Source organism: Phaeodactylum tricornutum, chromosome 21, assembly GCF_000150955.2.
Source record: "Phaeodactylum tricornutum CCAP 1055/1 chromosome 21, whole genome shotgun sequence".
Classification (NCBI taxonomy): Eukaryota; Bacillariophyta; class Bacillariophyceae; order Surirellales; family Neidiaceae; genus Phaeodactylum; species Phaeodactylum tricornutum.
The window spans coordinates 167639-180365 of NC_011689.1; the positions used below are offsets into that span (position 1 = coordinate 167639).

The following is a 12727-nucleotide window of genomic DNA, read 5'->3' on the forward strand; positions in this document are numbered from 1 at the left end:
GGGAGGCGAACACCTGGGTCATTTCCCAGTATCTTACAGTTAGTTATTTATGGCTATATATTCGCCAAGGAGGCTCAAGTCACGTCTGTGCACACCCCCGCACATTCGAACTGGAACAGCTCATTCGTATCCGCATCTGTGTCGTATATTGACAAAGAGTGTCGTCGATCTTTCCCAAAGGTCAGTGATGAACTCGACCAGGCCCGCCATTTGGAAGTTGCGAATTGACTGTGATAGGGGCCGCGCTTAAGTAAGCGAAATTTCGTAGATATGAAAAACTTACCTATACATTGACTCAAAGTCCATATCAACAACCCTTACGGGTTAGTCGGCGAGTTTCAAGGATGAAAAACTTACCTATACATTGACTCAAAGTCCATATCAACAACCCTTACGGGTTAGTCGGCGAGTTTCAAGGATGAATCAACGGAAGGTCATTTCGTTCGTGCAACTCCACTTTTTCCAGACGGGCGGTCGGTCCGCGTGATGTCGACAATCGACGAGCCATCACGATTTGTTTTGGAAATGGTAGCCGGTTCCTTCATATCTCACAGTCAGCATCCACCGCATCATCCTTGAGTTCCTCGAATATTGCGGACGTTCTTCTTGCTAACTGTACATTTCACACCTGTATCGCCACAATGAGTCAAAAATCCACTTTCGGATACAGACCTAAGCTGGTGTTAGCTTCACTGCTAGTTTCGGTGTCCCTTGTGGAAGGCTTTGCCAATCAAGTACAGCGGTCTCCCTTTGGAAGACTCGAGAACGGTCTACCGTTCGATCGACGTCCATCCAGACTTTGCTTAGAGTCTACGCGCTCTTCCAAAGCTGTTGAACGCTTCACGTCACCACTCGCTACATCAACAATGGCATTGCCAGTATTTCTAGCCTCAACCGTACCTCTAGCTGGAAGTCTAGAAGCCCCATCGACGGCATTTGCTGCCTTCATTGCAGTTCTCCCCGCCATCGACCCCTCTGTGGAAGCGGAAGTTCTAAATGATATGGCCCACGTGGCTTTGGATCTGACTACATTTTTCGGTCCAACAAAGATTCTGATTCGGTGTTTCATGGTCATTGGTCGGCTGTTCGCCATGGGTGCGGACTATCTTCCGGATCATTCCATGCATCCGGAAGAGCTCGTCTTTCAGCTGTTTATGCTCTGCGTTGCATGGTGCGGTTTGTTGAAAGCAGCGCTCCCCATGGCTTTGGCCACTTTTGCTTCCAAGATCAGCTTACGGGATGGCAAATCTTACAACTCGCTTTTCGAACCGGCAGGAATGACATGGTCTCAGTACAAGGCCATGTCGGCTTTCGCCCTGGACTGGATTGAAGTGGGACCAGGCGAAATCATTACTTCTGACGAAGACGCCAAAGAAGACCAATATTTTTACTGGTTGTATTGCGGGGATGCCACTGTTGAGAGCAATGGGAATCTTCTCTACACGGTGGAGCGCCCCAAGTCCAGTGGCTTCATCGCCGGTTGCAGCGACGACGCAGGTCTAGGTTTATTTGGCGAAACCCGCCTTTTGCGGTTAATGGATGCCTCTAAACGGAACAACAACAAGTTGAAGAAGTCTTCATCTAAGAAAGCATATCTGCGCACCACGGTGGAAGCAGGTCCATCCGGCGCTACCTTGATGCGCGTAAAGATTTCAAACCTGAATCGCCTGATGGCATTTGATCAAGATCTGGCCCAAACAATCCGCAACCTATTATTTCAGACGATGCAAGACAAGCTTGCCGCGCAATGCCAGTCTTTGTGAGACGCTTTTAGACAACACACGAATATTGGAACTCGTCGAGCTCTTGGCCTCCACCCAGTACCTCTACTTGGTCAGCAACTTCTCTGCCCATACCTATTTCATGCGTGCCGACCCCACTGGTCCCAATCCTTTAGAATGCAATAGAACTTACAAAAACATGCAAATAAATAGATCATAGATAAATAAAGAGTCATAAATTAAATGTTGAAACAACATGTTTGCACGGTAGCTACCAGAGCCAGCTAATATAATGTTTCCGCTTGTACATCGAAAGTCCTGAAGTCTTCGTTGATCGTATCCCCTACGGAAGATTCACAATTTCCTGATTCATAGAAAAGCTATCAAGAAATCTTCTTTGACGCAATAATTTTGATGCTTGACACGATACCAACCGCAAAATTAACGAGGAGACCATACCACATATAGGGCGCGAGCTTGGAAGAATAACGCTTGCTGACATCGCCTTCCGAGTTGGCGTAGCCGTTGGAAAAGGCTACACGTCCAGCTACATACACCAATGTAGATAAGGCGGCCGTAATGGGAAAATTGAGGGCGCCCACCATTGCTGAGAGCGCGAGCTGGGGAAAGGTTTCGAATATGTGCTGGTGCGATCGCTGAATAGCGTTAAACGCCCGGGCATGTTTTGAGATCCCTTGCACGTACAGGTTCGGCAATGCATAGCGATGTTCCACGTCCTCTTCGCCGTCTTTCGTGGCGAGTTCCATGTATTTGGAGCGAGCTTTGCCGACCTTCATTCCGTGCAGTACAGACCAAAGACCGGTTCCGATAAGCAAAACAGTCGTTGCACCAAACAAATTTTCCGGATCCTTTGGGCCGTACAATTTCTCAACGTAAGTTGCACCGAGAGCAACTCCAGCACTTTTAAATAGGAAAGAAGCCATCGTACGAGAAATTGAAGATGGAAAGAGAAACGGAGATATGCCGGAGCTCGAGAACGTAGCGAAAAACGTAATTACTTTCACCTTCACACGCCCTCCCACCATCGATGGAGTGCGTGTCGAAAACTGCGAGAGCGGCTCCAGAGCACCAACTGATAGTGAAGAAAATCAGGGTGTCTGTCAGCCCTTTCTATTCTCGCCTTTGCTTAGTGATGTGACATGAAAAATGACAAATTTTGCGACAAGCTTTGGTTTGTGACTTTAGGATCGCTGCAAACCAAGGATTGCAGACAAACATCTGTCATGGGTCGCTGTGGTGTAACTGTGTTTTTTTTCAAGCGAATATAAAATAGAGTTACGGTGAAGAATCTATGAAAAAGTTCACGTTGTGGCCTTTTATCGCTTCAACCCAAGGATTTCGGACGAAATCATTGTCATGGAACTCTGGTCGGTTTGGTTTGTCTGTTTTTTTTTCTGTGGGTCAGGCGAATATAATGTAAAGTAGTGTACTGGTAAAGGATCTGTGGAGAAACTCACGTTGTGGCTTTTCATTGCTTCATACCAAGGATTTCGGACAAAATCTGTCATGGAGCTCTATTCGGTGTACTGGTGTTTTTTTCTCTGTCAGGCGACAACAAACAACTTGGAGTGCTGGTGAAGTATCGATTTTCAAGTCATGTTCTATGCTTACTACGGGGAGGGAACTATATATATGGATTTTCATGTGTATATATATACACTGTTAGCGAACACGACTTGCATCTTTGGGAGCTTTGGACTGGTGGTCTCCTAAGAACATGTGAAGAATTAGATCGACGGAGTATTTCAAGGTTTTATGTTGATGTATAAGCCCGACGGATTAAGCATGAAGGAAAACCAAACAAGGACAAGCTTGACTGTGAACCCGATGTTGATTTTATAATTTTACGAGAGGACGTGATTTGCAGTTTGTTCCAACGAACTCGCCATGACAAAAGTTTTCACGAAGCTCCCATCGAATCGCCTATGCCTGGTGTACGAGTTTGATATCCCTGAGCTCGTCGTAAGTCCTTCTGAATCAGAGCACGATGTCGCCGTTCAAAAGGCCGCCACCGCAACTGGGAAAGTAGCGGCTACGAGTGTCCGGGCTACCGCGTATAGCAGGAGTAACCCGTCGATATCGAGTGTCCAGCACGAACCTTTCGATCCTACATTTCATGTTGCCAATGGAGGACCCGCGGCTCGATTTGAGTTTGTCTACGATGATAAACATCCCAAAATGTTTGTTCGAATTGTGACTTCGCTCGGCGATACCGCTGAAATGATAATTGATGGCGTTTTGGCAACTCGTATTGCCTTGCACACCATGGAGCTTTTGGAAGGGAACGAAATGTCAAAAAGCATCTTCCCCGAAGCAACACCGCTACATTATTCCTGGCGTCACCGTGTTAATTTTTTCCAAGAAATCTTTGGTACAAAAGCTCGAGTAATCTTCGCAGAAATACATATGTGGATTGCGAAAAGATGCTCCTTCTTCATGGATTCGACGCTTAGTCCCAGTAGAGACGTGACGGAGGTAAACGATGCCGTATCGCTTTTCCAATTTTACGAAAGCATGTACGCGGATCAACCTGCATCATACAAGCTCTATCGCCCAGAACTGATCGGATTCAAAGGATTTGTGGGTCTATTGGAAGAATGGCGTCGCGAGCAAGATATGTGGGGCTTTTTTTATCTCATTAATTTTTCTCCGAAGGTCGCGGCTGGGTCGTCATCCCGAGTACAGGATATTACTTCCCTCTCGGCTCGTTACCGTGGTGCTTTCGTCCCGCCAGGTGCCGGACCTCCTCCCTTTCTCTGGGAACTTGAAAACCCACGGCTATCACGCCAAATATTCGTCAATAACTACGGTCGTCATCAACATAACTTCCAAGCTAAGCCGGTTGCTTACGTGTGGGATTGGTTGGAAATGGCGGCACCTTTAAAAGGATGTGGGTGTATTACAATCAATGGCGTCTTTCTTTGCTGGAACCGTGGCATGCCGTCGGCCTTGGACGAGTCCAAAAATCCATTTACACGAGAATGCGGCGAGCCCATTGCAACGACTCAGAATCAAGAGTGGTTCTCAAAAATGGGTCCGTGGAAACCCCAAGGGCAATAGTCCAAAAATGAAACACCTATGCCAGATCTAACTTCATTGGTTATTCTGTATGCCAATTACGCGTTTAAAATAGCACTCAAGTATACGTCTTCATCTTCGGATTGAGGTGGAAGGGTTGGTTCATCTGATAATTTACAGCTGACCAAGGCATCGCTAGAATCACTTTTGGAAACAGGGCGGCTAGAATCCGAATCGGCTCCATCGTCTACCGATTGTGAGCGTCTTTGACTGCTGTTATTAGCATAGCGATCACTGTACTTTCGATACAATCGATTGGCTCGGCCCAACCAACCATGCGCGGACGCCGCCATGGCAGTGGTGATCTCTTCTACCTTTGCTGCCGCCTTTTCACCGGCTTCTTCCAATTGTTCAGTCCTTGACTTGGGTGCCACACCATTCCGCAGGCCGAAACCCATGATGATGCCAGGAGGTGGGTAAATTGTATTTAGTGCCTGGTGCAAGCCAATCCCAGCCTTGTGACATGCCAAAGTTATCTGGGATTCGTAAATCCACAGCGATTTACTGGATTCAAGTAAATTGTCCATATGACATGGTGGATAGGATTGTAAGAGTCGTAAACAAGCCGAAAAATCTCCCTTGAGGAGATCGTCGCGGATAAGCATAACCATGGTTACACAAACATACCGCAAAAAGTTGTCCTTACGTGTCGACGCAAACATACTATCCCAAAGACGGATTGTATCGGGCAACAAAAACTCTCGACTCAGCAAGGTGGTCCACCACCGAATTGCGTAAAAGCTCGCATCAATTCCCAATTCCTGTAAATGCTCCTGAACTTCGGGGTCATGTCGAGTCAACAGTGCGTGTAAGTTGGCCATGCGTCCCTGAATACCAGTATCGGCGTCGTCCAAGTCTGCAACAAAGACATCCTGCATTTCCATAAAAAGAGTATTCATAATCCAGTACGTGTCGGCTTCTGCCGCTGCTGACCAAATCTCATTCGTGTCATTTGCCAACACATAGTACATGGCCGACACCAATTCATTCATTCCTTGCACGTAGCGGACACCCTGGTTGTACTTGGCCCAGACGAAAAGGATACGCTCCAAGGCGGCGTAACGACGATCTCCGATATTCTGATCGGGATCCAAAAAGAAAGACAGATCGGGATGCGTACGAACGACATCTTTGTGGATTTCATCTAGAAGAGTGGCACTCTCGATAAAGTCCTTCCAGTCCGGCTTGTCGAGATCGTTACTTTTTAAATTTGGTTCCGATACCTTCAACGCGTTCCAACCTTTGGTCAGACTTTCCAATACGTGCAAATCCTTACCTTGCTGTTTCCATTGGACTAGAAGTGAGTCTGGTAAAAACACTGCTTCGGGTGGATCGGGAGAGGGCGGGACGATGGTACGGGCATAGGATGGGACCGATACTACACGACCCCGTCTCCGTTGTCGCTTGCGACAACGCAAGGCATCGCCCGTGCGGACATCGTGTGTTTGCACGAAATAATCGGCACAGTATGAGTGGTATAGCTGTCGCTTCTCCTGCAGAAGTCCCTCCCATTGGGACAGCTCCAGCGGCAGATAACCGAGCAATACTCTCCAAACGACACCTCGATGACTTCCTTCGTCCGGTATACCGAGAGAGGATAGTTTTCGAAGTTGCACGAGATTAATAACATGGTCTTGCGTGCGGTAATCCGGGACCTCTATCTCAGTATCATCTTCATCGTCATCCGCATTGAGCTCTGGAATTGGCATTTTCAAATCGGCGGGAAGCTCGGACGCCAATGCATCGTGCTCTCGTGGACAGACTTCTTCCGGTACCGCACCACCGTACGTGCAATCAACGAGTAGCGAGACTTGCTGGTGATGGGGCACATGGTTGCTATTGCTCGATGCGTTGCTCATCGCCCGTTGCATGGCAGTCACCCGTGCCGGGGCCGATGTCGTTCGGACCGAACCACGATTCGGTACATTCGCGGTAGCACTCGGAGTGAGTGCCGTAATTGATTCCCCCATGCTCGACACGGGTTTGTTTGGAACGGCTGGACCCGGTTCGATGCTTTCCGGACTCTACCAATCGGTGAGCGTTTTCCCGGTCAGCACTGGGAAAACGACGGTGGTCTTCCGTTATAGTTTTCGCAGCCTTTCTTTACGGTCACACTAACTGTAAATAAATTGTACCCGGTCTCGAATTTCGCAACGGACGCTGGCAATCAATGCCGGAATGATAGGGGTAGGGTAAGTATTAGGGGCGAAAAAGAGTGCCAAAGTAAGCAATCGGCTACTACCTCGACATCTCTTTTCTCTGCGCGACGCCTACAAGACCATCGTAAGTGACTGACATGAATTGGCTCTTCCATCCGAAGTAAGTTGAGGAATGGGCGGAATACCAAATTTTAAACGTTGTCAATATCTTACAGTTAGCTCTTTTTTTGGATGAAGGTAGGTTTTCTGTCCATTCTTACATGAGTCAAACAGTTCTGGGCTGCTTCGCTGAAACTGTCGCGTAGTGCTTACTTAACACAGTTCGATTTATTTAGCTTATTAAAGTGAGGACTCGTTCTCAATTCTTCCTGCTTCCTGTTTTTCACAGAACGGTAGCTAGCCAATCTCGGGGGCAACCAATCTCGAGAGATCTTCAGACTCCGTCGTCGCTAGTCGAAGTTTGGTTCGTCCGGAAATCTGCCTCGTTGTGTTTCGATCTGATCCAACAGGTTGTTTCCCAAAACTCCACCATGAGCCTTACTTTGAAATCCCCGGTTTCTCCGGCCTTCACCAACATTCAATGGGATTCGTTGGGTAGTCTCAAGCTGACGGCGCAGGAAACCGCCTTGTTGCGAATGGCGGAAACGAACCCCATGGACTATACCTTGGCAGATTCGCGAGACGCCAGTATGTACGCACGCGTCTTACTCAAGCTTTTGGCAGAAGCAACCGCTGCCGGGGCCGGCAGTGGATACGTGTCGAATATGACGGAGGCTCCGGAAGATAGTAAAGAGGAAGCTATGAAAGCGCTGGGAGAAGATCCGCTCGGTGTGGTGGCGCACTACGCTCTCACCAAGGTTTTGGAGATTCTCAACACTCTTGCCAATGGCAGTAAGAGTGTCAAAGGTGTTACTATTTCCAGTGTCTTTTACGTAGGAAAGGAAGGAATTTTGGTGGATCAGTGGAAGGCCTTGTTGCGTGTTTTGAACAAGGACGGCAAAGGCGATGTCTTCGCTCAGAAGGTTGCCTCTCTCTGTCTCGCCAAGATTCTGATTACCGCTTGTCCGAGTCAGCGCAGTGTTGAAAAGAGCATAGATAAGGAAGGAAATCCACTTAAAACCCGCCCGGTGCAGTACGCCTCGGCGATTGAACCTTTGGAAGCAATTACGGCTTGGATTGTTAGTCAACTCAAGAACTCGTCCGGAACTCTGGTCGCCATCTGCACGCCCGCGCTCAAAACTCTTATGGACGCACCCGAAACGCGGATGCTCTTTTGTAAATCCGGTGGCATTAAGTACATGTCCCGGCAGCTTCGTGGAGGTAGCAGAGCCAAGAACGCGACCGGTGCGGAAAACCAGAAGTTTGGCCAAGCATCGGTTCAGCAGTTGTACGAAATTGCTTTCTGCATGTGGATCTTAACCTACGAGCTCGCAAGTTCCTACCCAATTCGTCAAGATTTTTCCAAAGACAGCGTCGCTGTCTCGGCGTTGGTTGATCTTGTCTCTGTTGCTCCGCGCGAAAAGGTTGTCCGGGTCGCTTTGTCGAGTCTCCGCAACCTGGCCACGTGCGAGGGAGATATCCAGGCCGCGGGAGAAACCGCGATTACCGGCAAGTTTTTTCTTTCCGAAATGATTGCGTGTGGTCTCATGAAGGCAATTGATCACTTGCGTGACCGACAATTTACTGACCCCGATCTTGTAGCGGACGTTGACTTGTTACACAAGCTTTTGCACGAAAATTACAAGGAGATGACCCGCTGGGAAGTCTACAAGAACGAAGTTGAATCCGGTCACTTACAGTGGGGATCAACCCATACGGAAGCGTTTTTCAAGGAGAATGCTCGAATGATAGAAGGTAGCGATGGCGATTTCCACCTGCTCAAGGTTTTGATCGCTTTGCTCAGCAACCACGACGAAGAAGTCGCCGCCGTTGCTTGCTACGATATTGGTGAGTTCGTACGCCACTATCCCAACGGCCGAGCAATTGCCAAACGTCTAGGAGCCAAGGATGTCGTCATGCCGTTGATTGAACACGAAAATGTGGAACTCCAGCGTCACGCCTTGCAATGCGTGTCCAAAATTATGGTGAACAACTGGGAGTACGTAAAATAATCGATCTTCCTTCCTACCGGCACCCCGGCCGTTCAGATTTTCTCTCTTTTTGTTAAAGCAGTAGTCAACTATTTCACATAACAATGTAAAAAGCTGGTACGTTCCGTTTAAGGTGGCTAGGACGAGAGAGCAATTTGTTTTTGAATGCCTAATTATTTCGTTTGACGAAGGCGTCCGCCATTTGCCGTCGCAACATGTCGTTATCGATGTTGTCACAAGGTACATCCGGAAGAAATCCGTAGTTTAGCAAAAGTTCGGTATCACTTTTGCGACCGTACGAAATGTACAGCTGCTGCTGACCATCGGCTTCCTCTTTTATACAATTCGGTCCGATGCTCAATTCGAAGGCATTGGCCAATACGTTAAAGTCAATAGTGGAGTCAGCGGACTCGAAGTGGTTGGCGGAGTCGATCAAGGGTAGCAACACAGCCGCCCTGGATGATGGACGCAAAATTCCAACGAACGTTGGTGCAATAGCAATGGTGGCCAATAGTGCCAAGACACCGTACGATGCGTTGACTTGGGATGATGTGTAGAGGTACCCGGCATAGGAAGCCACAAGGGGAGCCACAATGGACGGCAGCAGGCTCACGGTACCGCTCGTCGAAACGCCGCAAAAGGCTCGGCTATGCACAACTTCCATACACCACCGAAACTGCTCCCATGTCGGCACGCTGCTATCGACGCTAGAGTCGCCTAGTTTACTATACTTTTCCTTCCATTTTGCTTCTTGTGATTGTGACAAGTCTAGAACCCGCTGCCCCGCATTGCACGTTTGGAGATGCTCTCGTTGCGCTACGGTCCAGTGCCTCACTGCGTTAAGCGCCGTACTTGCCGGTACTTCCGATCCGGAAATGGCTGGCACGTTGTCCCCTTGTGTCAAGAGGCTCACGTATCCGGCCACGCGACTGTCCGATCCTTTCCTTACTTCGTGCCACAAGCGACAAGCCAGATCGGCATCCCATGTATCCACGTTGTAATCAGACTTCAGCACGGCTGAGCTCGGAATCGTGGCTAAAAGGGTTTTTGCTATCGGTACAGGCGTACCAGGGCTGGTCGTACTTTTCCATGCCAAACCGCGCAAAGCTCCTCTTCCGAATGTGGAATGAACTACTGAGGTACAGCAAGTTGCTCCGGAAAGTTTCTGAAACCAGCTTTCAAAGGTTGCAACGCCTGGTAGTACTGGGGAGGTAGTGTCCACGGTCGACGATGCGTGTTGGACAGAAGCCAACCGTGTCGATCGCCAATCCTGGCGGTAATGGTGAGTGGCTTGATTGTTGGAATAGGCTGAGGCCAAGACCAGAGTCGAGAAGTGAACAACGACAGCGAGACCAGTGGAGACCATTGTCAGAGCAAACAAATCAATATGCAAGCAAAGGATTAGTGTTACAAACAAGTATGTGAGACAGCCGATGCTTGTGTTTGATGGTGACTTTGAATTCAATGTCAATCCAAGGAAGGTGATGTTTTGCTTTTATAGGTAGTCGCGTCAACGCCTTGTCGATGACGATAGTCTTCGCCGCTTCCGCCATGCGAAAATGTAACGCGTGTGACATGAGGATAAATTCAAATTTGAGAGTTTTATGAGGCAAGCTACCAGGACTATGAGTGACGACTATTTTTGTTGGAATTAGGTTTGACTGTGACTATCGAGTACTCTATTCATTCAAGTAGCTTGCCTAGTTTTCAAACATGCGGCGGTTACTTAAGTAGTTGCGCTCTACTGTCATCTTCACATTGCTCACTTTTGACCAGTTTGACAGGAGAAGCAAATCCGGTTCTAGTAGACGAGACCAATGAAGTGCCAGTCAGGAATATCACAAATGACAACTACTGCTCCACAAGTTGACAAGGAGGAACCACACGTGCCAAGAAAGACTTTTAATTCTTTTGCAGCCCTCTCATACTAAACCCTTGGAGATCTTTTAAGATATAAATTGTTATGGCTTCTACTTGCACTCTTTCTTTGTTCCGCGAGCCCAACTTAAGAGACCGTCTACACCAAATGGACGTTACAGGCCGTCGCTGCATTGCAAACGAAAGGTTGAAACATGGACGACCCCAACGTGCTGATGCTCTGGGGCCAACCCACAGCACACATGAACTCCCCGTGTTGGTGGTAGACAAGAAATTCCGATCCATCCGTACAGCTACCGCGCTATTTGTCCGCGGTACACTTTTTCGAAAGTCGAGTCTTTGCTGAATTTCCGCCCTTCAAATGGAACTCCATCCGTGCGTGCCTTTTCGCGAGCCCAAATTCGCTTCCATCGAGGTTCGCCTTTAACCGGGTGTTCCCAAAAGCGATGCGAGCGGCCAATGACGGTCAATTTGACAGGTGTTGTGCTATGAAAGGCCATGGCGGAGATATCGTGATCTTCATGACCTTCGCAGTAGGAACATTTGCTGGTCAAGGCTTCCTTTCCGACAAATTTAGCCAAATCTGTGCTCATTATGTACATTTGACCAGCCACATACAGGTGAACCCCTTCGTAGGTGTTACCGAAAAAAGACTCGAAACGTATCCGTTCCTCTTCGGTCGTATGTGTCGGCCAGTAGGCCTTGTCTCGGAGGGCACCAACGTACATGTGTTTATTGTATGGCGCGGGCGGCAAGTTGTTGTAGGCGAACTGGAAAAACTCATGCAAATGTAACAAAGAGTCGGCGTCGCACTTTGTCACATAATCCAAGTCGTACTCCTCCGCAATCTCGGCGGCATATTTCAGCCAGGTTTGCGACTTGCCTTCATTCATGTTTTCACGAATATTGAGGAGGGTCATGTCTGGTTCGTTCAGATCTGGGCAAACACCGGTCACTGGGCGGGCAACTTCCATTGGACGTGAATTATCCACGAGTTCCGGAGAGGCGTGGGGATTGGCTCCAATGACAAATGTGTAAATGATTTCACACTCGTAGCGTTCTTCAATTGGCTTGGCTTTAAATTCTGGAAGGGAGCAAACTCGAGAATCGTTCCAGAGCTTGAAGAGTTCGCGATGACGCTTGCGGTAAGTGTGATCGTTCCGGAAATCTGCAGTCAGAATGCCAAATAGGATACGGAGACGGCGACTGTGCGGTGGTGCTCCAAGTTGGCGATGTACGGGAAGCTGGGAAGTGGTTTCATCAGCAGGTGCGGACATATGCTGGGCCGATGTTGCGACATCGATCGGAACTAGTCCACGAATTCGCGGGGAGGAGTCTAATACATTAGCAGGGCCGAGACCCCGTCTGGACGTACCGTTACTGCCGAGAGCGCGTGAGCTATTCCACGAAATGACGGAACCAAAGAGCTGGAGTGAAAAGCTGGCAATGCAGGTGAGGAGAAAGATACTCTTTAGGTTGCTCACGATTGAACTCCCATTTCCGGAAGGTCGCTTGTCAGCCTTCATTTCCGTGAAAGGTAAATAGTGACGCTCGGAAAAGGGCGTAATACTCGCCGTTGTTGCTCCGTCGCTCGAGACGAAGCGACAACGTCTAACTTTGTGAACACTGCAAGAAAAAACGAAAAAGTGGTTCCGCACCGACGCCGGCGCTTCCATTCCAGCCGAAGGTAACGGAAATCGATCCCAAAAATGTTCATGTGTTAGAGAAATATTAAATAGTCACAACCGGCCGTACATGTCTCCGTGACATATAAGCTACT

General features: G+C 48.5%; 7 protein-coding genes across 7 annotated transcripts; 3 read left to right on the forward strand and 4 right to left on the reverse strand.

Annotated features, from left to right (window-relative positions):
- Positions 1–574: 574 nt before the first annotated feature.
- PHATRDRAFT_49188 (predicted protein) lies at positions 575–1763 on the forward strand (the record flags this gene model as incomplete). The annotated part of the gene is made up of 1 exon (XM_002183791.1): positions 575–1763. Exon 1 carries the CDS (start codon positions 642–644, stop codon positions 1761–1763), a length of 1122 nt encoding a protein of 373 aa, XP_002183827.1. The 5' UTR covers positions 575–641.
- A 173-nt stretch (positions 1764–1936) lies between these two features.
- PHATRDRAFT_49189 (predicted protein) lies at positions 1937–2679 on the reverse strand. The gene has a single exon (XM_002183904.1). The coding sequence runs from the start codon at positions 2663–2665 to the stop codon at positions 2105–2107; it is 561 nt and encodes a 186-aa protein (XP_002183940.1). The 5' UTR covers positions 2666–2679; the 3' UTR covers positions 1937–2104.
- Positions 2680–3600: 921 nt separating this feature from the next.
- On the forward strand, positions 3601–4802 carry PHATRDRAFT_49190 (predicted protein; the record flags this gene model as incomplete). Its single annotated transcript, XM_002183792.1, has 1 exon — positions 3601–4802. The coding sequence occupies exon 1, from the start codon at positions 3630–3632 to the stop codon at positions 4800–4802; it is 1173 nt and encodes a 390-aa protein (XP_002183828.1). The 5' UTR covers positions 3601–3629.
- A 530-nt stretch (positions 4803–5332) lies between these two features.
- Positions 5333–6448, reverse strand: PHATRDRAFT_2527 (predicted protein; the record flags this gene model as incomplete). The annotated part of the gene is made up of 2 exons (XM_002183905.1): positions 5333–6060; positions 6178–6448. Coding segments are annotated over 2 exons (999 nt in total), but the record flags the coding sequence as incomplete, so codon positions are not given.
- Positions 6449–8727: 2279 nt separating this feature from the next.
- On the forward strand, positions 8728–9090 carry PHATRDRAFT_15844 (predicted protein; the record flags this gene model as incomplete). Its single annotated transcript, XM_002183793.1, has 1 exon — positions 8728–9090. The coding sequence occupies one exon, from the start codon at positions 8728–8730 to the stop codon at positions 9088–9090; it is 363 nt and encodes a 120-aa protein (XP_002183829.1).
- Positions 9091–9238: 148 nt separating this feature from the next.
- Positions 9239–10556, reverse strand: PHATRDRAFT_55013 (n-methyl transferase; the record flags this gene model as incomplete). The annotated part of the gene is made up of 1 exon (XM_002183906.1): positions 9239–10556. The coding sequence occupies exon 1, from the start codon at positions 10433–10435 to the stop codon at positions 9239–9241; it is 1197 nt and encodes a 398-aa protein (XP_002183942.1). The 5' UTR covers positions 10436–10556.
- Positions 10557–11582: 1026 nt separating this feature from the next.
- On the reverse strand, positions 11583–12623 carry PHATRDRAFT_49194 (predicted protein; the record flags this gene model as incomplete). Its single annotated transcript, XM_002183907.1, has 2 exons — positions 11583–12191; positions 12323–12623. 2 exons carry the CDS (start codon positions 12621–12623, stop codon positions 12025–12027), a joined length of 468 nt encoding a protein of 155 aa, XP_002183943.1. The 3' UTR covers positions 11583–12024.
- Between the last annotated feature and the right edge of the window lie 104 nt (positions 12624–12727).